This window comes from Brassica napus, chromosome C4 (genome assembly GCF_020379485.1).
Source record: "Brassica napus cultivar Da-Ae chromosome C4, Da-Ae, whole genome shotgun sequence".
NCBI lineage: Eukaryota > Viridiplantae > Streptophyta > Magnoliopsida > Brassicales > Brassicaceae > Brassica > Brassica napus.
The window spans coordinates 52,998,685-53,016,295 of record NC_063447.1 but is presented as its reverse complement, the minus strand read 5'-3'; the positions used below and the strand labels follow the sequence as shown (position 1 = coordinate 53,016,295).

Here is a 17,611-nt window from a genome sequence, read left to right as displayed (position 1 = left end):
TTGAGAAAAATTATGTCAAGTAAAAAATGTGCATATGTGCGGATACGGCCTAGTTTTTTATTATAAAAGCTCTACTATTAATGTGGGTTTGGGATAATTAATCTATGAGTCAGTTCTTTTGGATAGAGCACGACACGACGTTTGCCTCTAGTTTCAGGCTTCCAACCTCCGGTCACGGTTGCCTCCGATCTCCGGGCTAATTAAAGAAAATTTTACTTTATGAGACACAATTCAAGTTTCCAATTATCCAAAAAAAGACTTTGGGCTTTGTAATCACTTCCCCTTAGTGAATTGTCTTATCTAGCCCTCAACTATGCCAACTCTCTCCTTTCGTTGAATCCATTAACTAGATGCAACTTTCTAACTAGAATCACCTTAGTATTTTTAAAACAATAAAGCTAATTCATTTTTCTTTATTAAAAAAGTCTCTACATATTCCCTTCCTAAATCCCTAGATCGAGTAACATCTCAGAAAGCAAACCCTAATCCCCTTTCTCTATGTCTCTGATTTCTCGATCCAGAAATTGTGGTGTCTGTAATCACGCCTCTTTGCTTCGGTTTCAAACTCCGACATGGAAGGTTTGTTTCTCGTTTCACAAGCAACGACATAATTCTAGTTTGTCCTAGCGGCCTTAAAACAAAACTCGATGTTTCTTGATGAATCTTTGTCTCATTGCAGAGAACAGAGAAGACCCTGTCTCCCTGAGAGACTTTTCGCAACAGATAGGTTCTTCTGTCGCCGTCTAAATATCTACTCAAGACCTAACATACTTGCTTTCATCCGCCATGTTCTTCGTGGTTCTCTAGAGTTTGTGGACAAGAGATAGTTATGGACAAGATACTTGTGATCAAGAGAATTGTGGTCAAGAGAATTGTGGACAAGATAGTTATGGATAAGATACTTGAGGCCAAGAGAATTGTGTTAACATTTTTATAAAGAAGCTATGCAATTGACTATTTGTGTTTCAAGTTTTTGTACAATCAAGTGGAAGCTCAAGTATATGCAATGTCTTGGACTTTCTGATCTTACAAACCATGTATGCGAGTAGGGATGATTCAAGGATATAATTATGGATGGGTGATGTGTGGACAGTGGTTTATGGATGAATGTATCGTGCATGGATGGGTTTCTCGTGAATATGTATGTGGATATGTCATGGATGAATGTATCGTGGATGGTGTCTCGTGAATATGTATTTGGGTATTTCATGGATGAATGTATCCAAATAGAGGCTGATGACAAACAAGTTACTTACAATAACACATATTAAAAAAGAAAAAAAGTTACACAAACTAACACATCAATCTCAATTTGAATAAAAGGTGCATTAAATGCAAATAGTCATATTTACACAACTAAAATTGTAAGAACTTGTCCATAGGAACACAACCACCACAAACTTGTTTATAAAAACACATTCATGCTACTCTTGTACAATAACATATATCCACCATAAAACTGTCCACAATGTTATTATATGTACCAAACTAAAAAAAAATAAGTATTAACCCCAAGCCACGGAAAGCAACCACATTTATTGCGCCCCACACCAATATCCACGCTTTACAATGATGGACGTTTCTCGGCCATTAGATCTTGTAACTAAAATCTAATCCAACGTCCCAAACACAGTCCCAGTAACCCATATACCTACTTTTTCTTTTGAAACTTTCTCATTTATTACAACCAGAAACTATTCTCGTTCATTTATGGTAAAAGAAATATTCTCTTCTTATCACAAGTGTAAGGTCGTTTTGGTCCAGATTAATACAGCTGTCCCAACATTGTGTTCTACTACCACAATGTCTCTTCTACCGCAAACAAAACTCATAAAGTGTCCTTTAATATAAGTATCTCCTAATTAAAAGGAAAACTTTTAGACAAAAGAAGATATTTTCTTATTTCATGATATGAAAAAGTCTAACAAGGATCTTGACTAGAATTATCTATAAAAGGACTTTAAAACTCTAAAACAAAGAGATCGCCTAAGAAATACTTTTGACTAAAAGACTTGCAGCTAGAACTAGAGTTTATACACTAAAACGTTTTACTTCTACTTTTAAGATCAATCAAATATTACTTTGATTTTATATTCTTGTTTTGTTTCACCTTTCCGTGATATTTTACTCTAACAATGTATACCACGTATGTTATGAATTTTAAATTTCATCAATATATAACTTGTTATAATTTATTCAAATTACTTCACACATACAAGAAAATCAAAATCATTTGGTTCTAAAAATATTAGATTTTAATAAAGTATTTCAAAATTTAATTGAATTAATCAAAATTTAATTTTAAATATAGTTACAGAAATATGATCCAATAACACTAAATTTTTAAGGTATTTTAAATAACACCCCTTAGGATCTAAGAAAATAATTATTGAAATTATGATTAATTCAAATCAATGTATATATATCTCACCATGTAATCAATAATTACAGACCGGATATGATATTTTAAAAAGACCATAAATATTTTTAGAATATTTAAAATAAAAATTCTGAAAACTTGGGGTCATGCGACCTATATATGTATAATGTTTTATCTGGCCGTGCCGAGAACCGGTTTCAATCTGGTAAGTTATAATAATCTTTACAACAAACGTTTGAACAGCTCAGATTTATATAATAACTCGATAAGATTCAGCAACAAAGAGACATGGAACAAGTAGAGTGTTTTACTCCACTTCTAATTACTGGCTATGGTTCGTTGTTGTTGAACTACTAAGACTGATGTCTTGCTTGGAAAATCCGGTGAGGCCAAAAAATCACCAATGACTCCTAGCTCCTCAAACTCACACCAACTCTCATCCCCTAGGGTCGCAGCGTGGTTCTGACCGCAGGTTCTGCTTATGATGAACAGGTCGTAATCGAATGCCATAGAGCGTAGAAGCATTGATGTATCCGCTCCATCTACTATATCCTCTTCCAAGTAAGTCGTGGAACTTTCTTCTTTTAAGTTTCCTGGATCGTTGCTTCGTACCAACTCTCTTACTCTTAGTTTCACTGTGTCGAGCATTTGATCCCAATCTGTCGCTTTTTTGCTCTTTTTGGCTGCTAGAAGGCATAGAACCGTTAATGTTACGCTCTCTTGACGGGCCATTCGCTTTGCAAAGGCCAATGCTTCCATGTCGTCTTCTCCTCCCACAAATATCACACACACCTGTTCTCAAGTCGCTCCAAGTACTTAGTAAGTCTCATTCCTATATCATTTCAACTTAAGGAATTTGTAAGATTTATGTAGGAACCACTAGGCCTACGAATTTCAGTTTTGGTTCGTTTTGTTTTTAATTTGGTTGTTCGGTTCATAGATATAAGATTCACTCGGGTATTAGTGAAATTTTGTTCGGTTTCAATTTATTTATTTCAGTTTTTAGTTTGTTCATTTCGGATAACAATGTTGGAATCTGGTTAATAAAGAAATTTTAGGTCCAATTCGATTTTGATTTTCGGTTAATTTGGATAACTTTTCTTATAATACAAGTTTTTCAACAAAAACAAAATCGGGTAAGTCAAGTATTTTAGATAAAAATATATGATATTTCGGACAAATTCAAATATTTTGAATAGAATAACGTTGGAATAATTCAGTTTTTTGGGTAATTCGATTTATAAAATAGTATTTTTAGGATTTCTGGCTATTTCAAAATTAAGTATAATTGATATTTTAGGTATACAACTATATTTTAATATAATTTTTTGTACTTTTTGGTTCGGTTTTAATGTTGGGTTTTCTGGTCCGGTTTGGTTCCGGGTAATTGTGCCAGGCGGAGGAACCATTATAGAAGTAATATATATGAGATTCAACCATATTTAGTTATTTCTTACTTAGTTATCGGTAACAAAAACTAATAATATAGGAAGATGACAAAATGTAATTGGGATTATACCTTAAGGTTTTGTTGAGATTCTTGATTTTTGTTAACAAGATGACGTTCAACAAGGATGCCGACAGAGCAAGGAGCTTGTTTCAAGACGTTGAAATTGAGAAACCGGATCATTTCACTGTCGGATACGATGGATGTTCGGTCGAGAGACCATGTCCGGTGGAAAGGAAGAATGATAAACGTGACAGCTTTATCGAGAGCTAGCCAACATATATCGTCTTGCATATGGTGCGAGTTTGTAATGCAAGTAAATGTGTATATGAAAATAGAACCGCGTACGTAACGGTGGAAATTTTCAAAAGAGAGGATGACGTTTTCCGAATATTTTGCTCCCGTCCCGGCTCCGAGTTTCTGTACTTTGTGTGCGATCAAAGTCGGAACTTCTTGACCTTGCAACTCGACAAGGTGAAGCACGTAGCAAGTGAGAGAGCTCTTTTCTGATTGATAACAAGCTTCTAGAAGGTTGATCATAGAAGATATGTGGTCTGGTCGATGGATGCACACAAGAGTCTTTAGGGCTCCATTGATCTTCATACTTGACAAACTTCTCTTTTGGTAGCACATGAATCGCTTTGATGGGTCATAGAGAAATCGGATCGCCATTGGTAGGAACAATGAGTTTAGGAGAATGGAAAACTAGGATCGAGAAGGTATCTCTGTCCAAAAGCTGTATATATATCAAACCAATGTCAAAACAAATCTTTTCTTTTACTTATTTTCTTGCAAGAAAATTAATAAAATAATTATCAAGAAATGGAAATATGAGAGAGACTAACCTCGAGGCCATAAGAGAAAAGGTAGAAACTTAATTCTATTATACCTTTATGGGACATGATAAGGGAAAGAATAATGGAGTCTTTCAACGGCATTTTAAAGAGGTAAGGTACGATCATTGACACAGAAAGCTTCAACAAGAAGATGAGAAAGACGAGAGACGCAACTGCTAATTTCTTGTCATTGGTGCTATAGAATGTTAAGATATCTTTCCAAACTCTGATATCACTCCTTAGCATACTAGCTGACATGAAGAGAGGCAATACCATACCAAAATTGAAGCTCTCTAATCGTTCGACCAACGCAGAACCAATAGGATGTTCATTAGGAATAGAAAGACCAAGAATGAAAGCTCCAAGTGCTGGAAACTGCTCAAGACCGTCCCAATACATACACGACAAGAAAACCATGACGAGAATCACATAGATGTATTTGTCTTCTATAGGTCTCCCTTCTCGTTTCCGTATGATTACTTTAAACATTATTGGCCTCACAACAGCAAAGACAATGACGATAAAGAAGAACATTTGTAGAAGTAGACCTACACCTTGAACCAATGATTGAAAACCAAGAGGAACAATTACCAACCAGAACATTAGTCCAACCGTATTAGAGACTACAGATGTGGATAAAGCCACCTGACCAACCGACGAGTGGTTCATGCCGAGGTCAAGCAAGAGTCTCGCGATTTCCGAGAAGGACGTGAGGCTCTCCATTAGCAACAATGTATTATACTCTATGGCTTTGAGCGGTCTATTCTCAAGTGATTTATATTTGTAAAGCAGTAAGCCAACCGTTATAGGCAGAGCAGCCGCTGCAACTCCAGTGAGTCTTGCATGTGCTTCAGCCTTGAAGATTGTATTGACATCCATTTTCACACCATTGAGGAACCAGAACATCATGAAACCAAATGATCCAAGGCATCCTGGAATGTCGATTCTGTTTTCGGGGAACAAGATCTCCTGAATAATGGACTTGTCTCCCGAAACTGTAAGTAGAACGTTCATGAGTAGCCCCGCCTCCAATGCAACAAAGATAATGTCAGGACGTTATGCAGTAAAATATATTAAAAATATATTAAAAAGAACTCACAAGCATCATAGAGGCGAACTTTGGAATCAAAAGACCTAATTTCTTGAACAAAATATCAAAGACTTGCCAAAGGAAGAACACAAACAAGATGACAAGCTCGAGATTGGGAAGAGGATATCGCCAAATGTGAAGAGGAACTTTGTTGAAAAGAACTTTCTCCCAAATGCCATATGCATATAAAACCGTCACTTCTTACAGCTTTACCATACCAAGCCAAATTATTTACCCATTCTACGTCAAGCTCCGTATCTCCATAGTTCCCCGTATCTAAATTCGTGTTATTCCCCATTTCCATGAGATAAGTTTTGTGAGGAAACTTGTAAAAAGTGTGGAAGAAAAGAAAGAAACTTAGGATTGCTTTTAAGAGTGCAAAAGATCCATATGTACACATGCACAGAATTGTATATATATATGAATTAAATAGCTTATGCCGTTTTAAAACACGATTTGGACATATATAGAAATATGTTGTTTTAGAAGTTTTTAAGTTGTTTCTCCACTCTATTAATAGTATATTAAGTTACACCGTAGAAGATGTCAACTAGAGTTATCAGAATTTCTTTTTAGTATACTGATTGTCATGTACTCTTATTGTATATCTACGACCGATTGATGTTTTAATTATATGGAATATGAAAACAACTTTGTTCACATAGGAGATATGAAGCTTTCATAATTTATAATCGCATTTCTCTGGAAAATAATCATTAAATATGGCTGAAATGTTACCAAGCCTAGAAACTTCATTATGTTATTATCATGGCTGAGGATGACACCTATGACCTCTCTGTTTACTTTGTTCTCAAATCGATGTGGATCAGACGACTCTGACCATCTCATTCCAAAAAGAAAAAGAAACTGACCTAGTGGCCAGAAGGAAGAGCACCTGCTGGTACATGGCTAGAAACTTTCAAAGGCATCTCATTCCAAGGAGTTTCATCGTCTAATGGAGAAGGTAAAACCATCCAAATGTTCACATGATAGGCGTCAGACCATTGTGTTTTTTTTTATCTATCTGAGAGTTTTTTTTAATTGTAAAAAGTTATAGGTCGAAACTTATAATATTTTCGAGTCAGAGACAAGAGTCAATTGCTAAGAAATTTTGTGCAGCTTTTAAAATTCGAACTTGACCATATCTATTTTCTTTTATATAAATGATTTTACCGGTAGAAATAACAGCTTTGAGTGTTGACATATCTATAATGAATACACTTTAAGAGTTAGGTTGGAACTCTCTTCACGATGTATTTTGAAATATTCACATAATATTTTATTATACCTTAATATATATCATAATAACTTTTAAAATACTTTGGTTTAAATGGCAAAAAATACGCCATAGCTGCCTCGAACTCAATAAATATATACTCCATGGTTTTTAATATAAGTCGTTTCAGAGAAATTTTTATGTTCCAAATTATATGACGTTTTCGGTTTTCTATGTAAAATTTATTAACAATTAATGTTATATGACCAATGATAATATAAATTTTATTTTATTATTGGTTGATTTGTGTTAGGTAAATAATTAATGATGTTTTTGTTTATAAAATATAAAAAATGAATGATTTCTTAATCTACGTAAACGATTTTAAAACGATTTATATTAAAACCAGAGGGAGTATAGTTGTTTATAAATAAATATAAAGAAAATCGGTTACTCTGCATATAATTTTCGATTAAGGGCATGACTGGTTTTCCCGCTGCCATCCGCAAATGCAGCTTTTGCGGTTGCTAGCGGTTGACAATGTTTCGAAACAATCATAAAAACTGTTACAAATCGCTTCAAACCGCTCCGAGCCTCTTAAAATCAAAAACTGGTTCCAGCTAGCGTTTGCGGTTGCGGGAGGATAATTTTTTTTTTTTTTTTCAAAAACCATATAAATACAAAAATAAAAATATTCAATAAAAATTTTAAATTGGAATTATAAAAATACTAAAATATATCTATTATATTTTAATTAATATTATAAAATTTTAAAATAAAAACATTTTCTATAATACTAAAAATTCTAAACTATAACTTTCTAAATATATTTTTTATATTTATTATAATTTTATGATTTTTGATATTTTTTATAATTATATAAAATATAAATATTGTTAATTTATTATTTAACCGCTGCAGTATTTGGAAGTTAACCAGACATAAGTATTCTGCAAACGCACCAATTTCTAATCGCAGAACCAGTCGTACAAATCACTTAAAACCGCTAGAAACCGCAACCACCTGCATCCGCAAACTCCCGTAACCGCTGCGTTTGAACCAGTGAAGCCCTGACTGATTAAGTGTTATGTCCGGCTAATGGGATATTAGTAGTGGCAAATCGGTATAGGAACAACACTCATATCCCACGTTAAATACACGGCCACGTGGTCCCTTATGATTGGAGGTAATCTCCACCATATAAAAAAAAAATAGCTCACGCGCGATCACCAGCTTCGCCGTTCCATCTAAGAGACAAAATCCATAAATTAAACAAAAAGAAAAATAAAAACACAATTAAAAAAAAAAAACTTTATCTTCTTCTTCTTCTTCTCCTCTCATCCTCTCGCTCAAGGAACCTCCAAATGGCGAGAGTTCTAATCTCGTCTCCATCTTCCTTCTTCGGCTCACCCTTGCTCAAACCCTCTTCCTCTTCCCGCCACGTAGCTGGAGGAAGCCTTCAATTTCGTAACAAGCATCTCGTACGGTTCAGCTTAAACGAGATTCCTCCTCTCCACGGCTCGGTAGACATCGGAGCTATTCTCACCAGAGCTGAGTCTCTCCTCTACACCGTAGCCGACGCAGCCGTCGTCAGCGGCGCCGCCGATTCAGCTGTATCGACTGATCCCGCCGTGCAGAAGAGTGGCGGTTGGTTCGGATTCATCTCCGATGGCATGGAGCTGGTGCTCAAGGTGAGTTTTTAAAGCAGAGCTGATTCCAATATCTGTTTACGATTCGGAGATTTTTAACAGTAGTATCTCTGTTTTTGGATTGTTTAGTTTTTGAAGGATGGACTCACGGCGGTTCATGTGCCCTACGCTTACGGATTCGCGATTATCTTGCTTACTATCATCGTCAAGGCGGCCACCTACCCTTTGACTAAGCAACAGGTGATTGATTACATTTGATCATCGTCGAGGCGGTTCTGTTATTTATGTTAAATTCGGGTTTATTATGAGAAACCAATTGATTTTTCATTAATAAACTTCTCCGTCAGTAGTGTGGGCAACCGTGGGAACAACCTGGATGGTAGCGGTTATGATATTATATTAAATTTGGGTTTATTACTGAGTTTTTTCAGCTTAAAATCAATTGAGGATAAGTGGATTTTTCGTTATTTTGAAAGCATTTTGCTGAATAGAGTTCATTCTGTAGGTTGAATCAACCATGGCGATGCAAAATCTTCAACCGAAGATTAAAGCCATTCAACAACGTTACGCAGGCAATCAGGTGGATCTTTTGTGGCTTAAAAGAATTGAGTTTAGTGTGAGGATGATTAAGTCTTGACTCTTTTGTAACTGTTTTTTTTTTTTTTGGGTGTATATGTAGGAGAGAATACAACTAGAGACGTCACGCTTGTATAAACAAGCTGGTGTCAATCCATTGGCAGGTACTTGTTACTAGTAATGGTGGTTGTATTGTAATTTGTTATTCTTCGAAAGTGTGTTTTATTATATACGATTTCTTGTTTGTTTTGATGTTAGGTTGCTTGCCAACTTTAGCTACCATACCAGTTTGGATTGGTTTATACCAAGCTCTCTCCAACGTGGCCAACGAGGTTCGTTAAGTTAGCTGGTGGGTTTTGTTTATGTTTTTTTTTGCTGATAAAAAGGTTTGACTTGCAGGGACTATTTACAGAAGGTTTCTTTTGGATTCCATCTCTTGGTGGACCAACAAGTATAGCTGCTCGACAGAGTGGATCTGGCGTTTCATGGCTTTTCCCTTTTGTGGTAATGAGAGAGAGAAAGAAATTTTTTAACTTTTTGTTGTAAACATATGCATGAATACAGTTTTCCTAGTCTGATGCCGTTTGGTGGTGCAGGACGGGCATCCACCATTGGGCTGGGGCGACACCGCTGCGTATCTTGTTTTGCCTGTTCTCCTTATTGTCTCCCAGTATGTGTCGATGGAGATTATGAAGCCTCCTCAAGTGAGAGACATAACAAAAGCTTCTTATTTTTAAAAATTCTTATCACTAAAAGTATGATTGTGAAAGTTCTAAGCTCAATTTTATTTTATTTTGGGCAGACAGACGATCCTGCGCAGAAGAACACACTTCTTGTTTTCAAGTTTCTTCCACTCATGATTGGCTACTTTGCATTGTCTGTCCCATCAGGATTATCTATCTACTGGTTGGTTTCTCACACCTTTGCTCAATTTTCATCTATGTATGAGAGCACATTCAGTATAAGTTTATCTAAGATGGCACACCTAGATGGCTTCATTCTCAGAATGTATATAAGATATATGAGGATTCCCAGTAATACGAAGCTTGTTCTTGGAATAACGAAACAAAGTTAGATTTATAGTTGATATACTTACTGTTCAGATTTGATGCTTAACGTTTTAACCTTGCAATTGTATGTTAGGTTCACAAACAATGTACTTAGCACCGCCCAACAAGTTTGGCTGCGTAAACTAGGCGGGGCAGCGCCTGCAGTCAATGAAAACGCAAGCGGAATAATAACCGCGGGACGGGCAAAGAGATCTATTGCTCAGCCTGATGATGCTGGCGAAAGGTAAGTGTATCTCTTTATTATCACTGATTTCAAACATTTTTTTCTTACGAGTATATGTCGAAAAAGATAATTTTATATTGGACTACTACAACAGATTTAGACAGTTAAAGGAGCAAGAGAAGCGCAGCAAAAAGAACAAGGCGGTTGCAAAAGATACAGTTGAACTGCTAGAATCTCAGTCTGAATCAGAAGAAGGGTCCGATGATGAGGTAATAGTCTCCTAAACTACAACTCGATCAAGTAAATAATTACATGATTACGTTAAAGAACTTATGAGTAAGTATGTTGGAACAGGAGGAAGAGGTTCGTGAAGGAGCGTTAGCTTCGAGCACAAGCAAGCCATTGCCTGGTGTTGGCCAAAGAAGAAGCAAAAGATCGAAGAGAAAACGCGCTGTATAGAAACCTAAACAAAACAAAGACAATTGTGAGGAGAGAGAGAGAGAGAGAGGGAGGTTGGAATCTGTCCTTTAGTTTGATCCTTGATATATTTTGCATATACGAAGTCCGGCAATACCTAAACGTTTGTAAAATCAGGGCAAAAGGTCATTCTAAAGTTAAATGCAGCCGTTGATCAAAAGTAAATTGATTGTATTTCTTATGTGATTCGTCTTTGTCTGTATTAACTACCTAGATGTGTCTGTACTATGACTTTCAAAATGTCCACTTAAATTTTGTTGTTAGCTTGTGTAATATTGTGAATTTGATACATGCTTTTTAGGCATGGGTCAATCGGGGGAAGTCAGTTCGGATCAAGTTTGGATATGTACACTCAGTATTTTTCATTGAGACCCGTGGATCTTATTAGGTATCTGAATCCGGAAGATTATAAAAATTATGTTTGAGCATTACTTATATATTTTTGCTATTTCGAATAAACTCTTCAGATGTTTCAGATATCTTTTGTTTTTATGTATTTACTGGTGATAAATATCTGTACCGAACTATGTCCCCAAAAATGTTTAAGGGTATGAATGCTGACCAGGGAACGACGAGGAATAATGCATTCCCTAACGTTCCTAAAAAAAATTACCATTCACAAGGAATAATAATTTCCTCTCATTCCCTTTCATTCCCTTTTTTGTAGAGAATTAAAGAACAAAATTATTCCTTGTCAAATTTGATAAGGAATAACCATTCCTTTTCATTCCTGGTATTTTATTCCCGTACATTCCTTTTTTATTCGTTCCTCTTGTTTCCCGGATGGTCACCAGTCGGACCCTAAATGGTTATGAAAAGGTTCTGAACCGACTCAAAATGATAGGAATCCATCTGAAACTAAACCGAAACACTTATGTGTCTTAAATGGACCCAAAGCTCCTCTACATGAAAGATCCGATAAAACTAATCTGTACCGAATTCCATGATCTGAAACCCAAACTTATATGCTTTCCTAATGTATAATCGGCCTGTACAATTTATTAAAGAGTGAATCTAAACATAGGCATTATCATAGATCTAATATCTATCAGTAAGCGTAACCATTAGCTTTTGTAATCTAAGCAACATACTGGGAAATGGAATCAAGTATTAGTAGTAGCTTATTTATCGTACTCTAGCATTATCAAGCAGTTCTGTGAATGAAACGGAACAATCACATCCTTGAAAAAAATTGAATTGAACATCGATTAGGTAAATAACTAGAGAGGTATGAAGTATGAAGTTTAGGATTGGGCTACTGAAGACAAGAAAAGGTTGCACGATTTTCAAATCCTCGAAGTTGCACAAGCAGACAAAAAAGACCTCTTGGTTTGTTGTGTTGTTGTTTTGTTGTTTTGTCGTTTACATGTGTTTGTCAAAGAATCGACCGGTTTCTAATGTGAAAGCATAAAACTTGTCAGTGTTAGCATTATGGCATTAGAGCAAGACCCCCTTTGGATTCATCTTCTTAATTTTTTATTATTAAATTTTTTCCTTTTTTTGATTTTTTTTTATTAAAAAAAAAAAAAAAAATTGACCAATCGCGGGTCGCCACGTATCGTGGGGCCGCGTTACAGTGATGAACTTTAGGAGAGAGGATATCACACAGGAGAGGCGAGACGAACCGAGTTCATCGCTTTTGATTTTTTTAATATTTTTTTTCTCGTAAAACGTGTGATCCTCTCCTTTAAACCTCTAATGCTCATGACCTTAGATTCAGAAAAACTTGTCATATGATATGAATCGCTGTCACAAAGCATGAACTATATAGTGTATTTGTAATAGGTTTAGAAGTATAGAAAATTCAATATAACTTGAATCATGAGTCCGTTTGTTTAGGTTCATTCTCTTATCGTGTTTTCAACAAGTTTTTATAACTTAGAAGAGAATGTTGTATCTCATAAATGATGCATACTATCAATTTAAGCCTAGATACAGTCGTTTTGTGTAGAGTTCAGAGAGTTTCATCCTCGCTTGTTGCAGCTTTTTGGCGATTGGTAACGTTTGTTGGCGTTTTGCAACAATCACTCAAACCGCTTCACACTACTCTAAACCTCATAAATTCAAAAGATGGTTCTAGGCTTCTAGCTACCGTTTGTGGTTGCGGACGGTTGCGAGAGGATAATTTTTTTTCTTTTCTTTTAAAATAATATAAATACAAAAATAAAAATTTTAAATTGGAATTATAAAAATATTGAAATATATCTATTATATTTTAATTCATATTATAAAATTTTAATATAAAAATATTTTCTATAATTTTTAAAAATTTAAAACTAAAACTTTCTAAATATAATTTTTATATTTATTATAATATTATGATTTTTGATATTTTTATAATTATATAAAATGTAAATATTGTTAATTTATTATTTAACCGATGTTGCATTTGGTAGTTAACCAGTCATCAGTATCCAGCAAACGCATCAATTTTTAACCAAAGAACCAGTAGTACAAATCTCTTAAAACCACTAGAAACCGCAACCACCCGCTTCCGCAAACTCCCGCAGCCGCTGCGTTTGAACCAGTCAGACCTAAATAACAGACAATTTGTAGATGACTGTTGTAACTAAATTGTATTGTAGATATGGTTATATATGTCATACATTATAACGTCTACATAATATAAGAAATTACAACATTGCTATACATAAATATCACCTATATGTTTTATTGATGTCTTGTGTTTTAAGCTCTCATTTAGTGCACATACTAATTAATTGTTTACACTAGGATTTATGTATTTTTAGGTCGTAATTCTATGCATATATGTAAAATACAAATGATTTTGAAGTTAAGTTTTGTTTTTGGAAAAAAACACCTTAAAACGTTAAATATAGAATTTTTAGAACACAATTTATCACATTTTAATAACGATCTCTCTTTCACCTCAAGTGAGCTTCCTATATTCCTATAGGCTGATATTGTGAGCTTCCTATAGGCTGATATTATTTATCTTTTTTTATATTATTTATCTTGGGTTAACTTATATTCTATGTGTGAGTTATGAACAAGAGTATAATATGGAAATTTTTTGTATATAGATGCTAAAATCATAATAAATAATATTCTCTCTATTTTTTATTGTAAGTAGTTAAAGTAAAATTTGTTTGTTTCAAAATGTAAGTAATTTTCATAATTTTAAGTAAATTTTACTTTTATTAGATATAGTGTGACCAAACAAATAATATATACTTATTTATGATTGGTTTAACTACACCTAATTTATATATCAAATACTAATTTTGAAAAAATTAATAATTTTTAAAATATTTATGCATTAATCTAAAACTACATGCATAAAAAAATATAAAAAAAATAGAGGGAGTATCTTTATAAGACCAAATGCTTTAAATATGAAATATGAAATATGAAACTTAGAAGTTAAAAAGCTAGTATATGATAAGAGTTGTTACTTAATTCTTGAGAAAATCAATAATTATTAATTGCCCACCAAATGCTTCGCCTAACTGTACCACAAAAATATCAAAGGGTATTTTTCGTCACTCTAAGAACATAATCTTAGAGCATCTTTATCCGAGTTTCTGTAGTGGGTTTTAAAGATAATGGTCTATTTAATTAAATCAAAAAGCAATAAAGTGGGTGTAACCGATCCTTATTGTGTGATTTTCGGATCCGTTTACAAAGGGTTTCTGAATGCACGTGTCAGCTTGGGAGCAAAGGATTTTTTTTTTGCGTTTTAATTTCCCTTCTTCTCATTATTTTTTTTGTTTCTTTCTTCTCCGCTTCGTGATCTCCGCAGGACCACATCAATTGATCCTAACGATCGATGCCATCAATCTCATCGTCTTCTTCTCTAGCGATTCTCTCTGCCCAAACTCGATCTCCGCTCTCCTTCTCCATCTTCAGTCCCAAAACTCACGTCTTCTCGAGAACCAGAATCGGTGAACAAATCCGCAGGTTTTCCTTTCCAGCTTCCCTTCTTCGTCGCTTGCCCTTGGTGCAGTTTCCTCTCTTTAAGACTAGTACACAACGGAACAACCATAAAGTTCCCTTTCAAAAACTATTACCTTTTATGGATGGTCGAAACCATGAACGGCTCTCGCAGTGCCGACAACAAAAGGATCACTTCAGGGCAGAGGAGGTGCGATGGAGTGACCTCAGATGACAACGTGGTTGGTGGAATGGTCTGATTAGAGGATGGAGACTTCATGACTCGGTATGTAAGTCAATGGCTATTGTTGCTCATCTCTTGGCTAAGTTTCCTTTGGTAGTTATATTTCTTTTGGTGGCTTTATATGCAATCCCTGTGAGTGATGCGGTTCCGGGAGTCTATGTCTTTGTCACGTTTGCTTTGGCTGTTCCGTCGTTTCTTGTTTTTTATTTTGCTGTCCCGAGCTTAAACTGGCTGATCAGAGAGATTTCAGCCTAACTCATTGTAATGTTGTGTTTCCTGATTTGTAAGAAACATGAAAGAGTAAAACTATAGAGTTAAAGTTTTATAAAAAAAAAAGAAACGATAGAGTTAAAGTTGTTACACTCAATGTAGACAAGAAGAAGAGAAGATCTCTATTTCAGTATGTGTCTCTGTACATAACTAACAAAACTACCTTTCTCTAACAACAATGAGATCATGTGTGCAAGAATAAAAAAAGAATGAAAACAAAAATAAAACTATGTTGTTGTGCATGAATCTGTAAGAAGAAAAGGGTTTACATTTCTATGTAAACTTGTGGCGGTGAAGACAAACCATTGAACAGCTCAGCTTTACCAGATATCTTAACCAACATAGACAACACCTCTTTCATGTTCGGTCTCGCATGAGGCTGATCCGCAGTACACTTCACACCAACTTTTAATAGCTCAGTCATCTCCTCAGCTCTGTACCCTGGCTTTGTCCCGGAGAGAGTAAACGGCCACCCTCACGTTACCTGTCATCATCACACGTTTCGCCCATTCAACTAAACACTCTTCACCTCCATCAACCGCTCTTCTCCCCGTAGCGAGCTCCATTATCAACACTCCATAGCTGTAAACATCTCCTCTAGTTCGAACTCGAATTCGTGATAAACAAATGCATCAACGCCTGAAAGCTGATTTGGTTGAACATATATGGCGTAAATTAGACTTGATAAAGACAACAACTGAGCTCCGATGTTTTTTTCAAATTATTCTCGTTTATTTTAGTAATATTTATTTTTATGTTTTTATTTTAAATCTTATGTTGAAAATGTTATCTTTTAATATGTTTTATTTAATAAATAAATTTTATCTTAAAAAAAAAAAATTATAAATTTTCTTTAAGAACCTTTAATTAATAAACTACCATTGAAGGCACAAAATCGAACAGTTTCAAGTCCACTAACTACACTTATATGATTAAATAATCATTAAGAAACTCATTAGTGTTTCTATGGATAAAGATGCTCTTATGCACAGCTCTATACATATATACACGTCGCAAAGTCACGTTCACCTACAGGCTACACAATACCAAAAACATAAATACACAATGGCTAAAACCTCTCTTCCTCTCGCCGCTTCCTTCCTCCTACTGCTCATCTCCTCCGCTGCTGCTGCTGAAGCCGGCCGTCTCTTCCTCACCGTCGTCAACCACTGTCCCTTCACCGTCTGGCCAGCCATTCAGCCCAACGCTGGCCACCCCGTCCTTGAAAAAGGTGGCTTCGCTCTCCCAACCAACACCCACCGCTCCTTTTTCCCACCATCTACCCACTGGTCCGGTCGCATATGGGGCCGAACCGGCTGCTCCCACTACAACGGCAAGTTCTCTTGTGTCACCGGAGACTGCGGTCACCGTCTCGAATGTAACGGTCTCGGGGGCGCAACTCCTGCTTCTCTCGCTCAGTTCGATCTCCACCACGGTGGACACCAAGATTTATCCTCCTACGGTGTCTCTCTCGTCGACGGTTTCAACGTTCCGATGACTGTGACTCCTCACGAAGGCCGTGGTGTTTGTCCCGTCGTCGGTTGTCGCGAAGACCTCTTGAAAACGTGTCCGGCTCATCTTCAGCTCCGGTCACACGGTGGACACGTGGTGGCTTGTAAGAGTGGGTGTGAGGCGTTCCGTACGGATGAGTTGTGTTGTAGGAATCATTACAATAGTCCTCAGACGTGTCGAGCTTCGAGTCACTCTCTGTTCTTTAAGCACGCGTGTCCTTCGACTATGACTTTTGCTCATGATAGTCCTTCGCTTATGCATGACTGTTCTTCTCCTAGAGAGCTCAAAGTCATCTTCTGCCACTAATGTGTATCTCGTGTTCGGCTTGTTCTACGGTTGTAATCGTAATATTGCACCGATCTCTTATCCTTCTGTTTGGTTTGGTTTGGTTGGAATGGTTTTAGTTTGCTTTTTCCCGGTTCTGTTATATAGTTGTTCAAATTATGAAATAAGGTGGCGTAATATCTTTTAGATTGCCTCTTGTGAGTTAGGTTCTCTTTTTATCTTGATGGAAAAAACTAAAAGCGTAAATTTATGTTTTGGTTAGACCATGCGCATCAGGGAATCATAAGAGGAGTTCACACGCGTCCCGAGAAAAAAAAGATTATAATATGCTACAGTTATGATTCTGTCTCGCCACGTTCCTTCCGGATAAACCCGGATCATTACTGTTCAGCGGACTCCACGCCACGTAGCGACCCGCTATTGGTAAAAATTTTTTTTTTAAAACAAAAAAAATCAAACGAAAAAATAAAAAAAAATAATAAAAAAATCAAATTATGAACCC

At 35.7% G+C, this 17,611-nt stretch overlaps 2 protein-coding genes and 2 pseudogenes across 2 annotated transcripts; 3 read left to right on the top strand and 1 right to left on the bottom strand.

Annotated features, from left to right (window-relative positions):
- Positions 1 to 1,815: 1,815 nt before the first annotated feature.
- On the bottom strand, positions 1,816 to 7,527 carry LOC106377989 (annotated as a pseudogene).
- A 678-nt stretch (positions 7,528 to 8,205) lies between these two features.
- LOC106381104 (inner membrane protein ALBINO3, chloroplastic-like) lies at positions 8,206 to 11,177 on the top strand. The gene is made up of 11 exons (XM_013820966.3): positions 8,206 to 8,660; positions 8,748 to 8,858; positions 9,124 to 9,198; positions 9,298 to 9,358; positions 9,453 to 9,526; positions 9,594 to 9,698; positions 9,791 to 9,898; positions 9,997 to 10,100; positions 10,338 to 10,487; positions 10,582 to 10,696; positions 10,782 to 11,177. The coding sequence occupies exons 1-11, from the start codon at positions 8,334 to 8,336 to the stop codon at positions 10,884 to 10,886; spliced, it is 1,335 nt and encodes a 444-aa protein (XP_013676420.2). The 5' UTR covers positions 8,206 to 8,333; the 3' UTR covers positions 10,887 to 11,177.
- Positions 11,178 to 14,470: 3,293 nt separating this feature from the next.
- Positions 14,471 to 15,404, top strand: LOC106377994 (annotated as a pseudogene).
- Positions 15,405 to 16,221: 817 nt separating this feature from the next.
- Positions 16,222 to 17,295, top strand: LOC106381106 (osmotin-like protein). Its single transcript, XM_013820968.3, has one exon. It carries the CDS (start codon positions 16,279 to 16,281, stop codon positions 17,128 to 17,130), a length of 852 nt encoding a protein of 283 aa, XP_013676422.2. The 5' UTR covers positions 16,222 to 16,278; the 3' UTR covers positions 17,131 to 17,295.
- Positions 17,296 to 17,611: the final 316 nt, after the last annotated feature.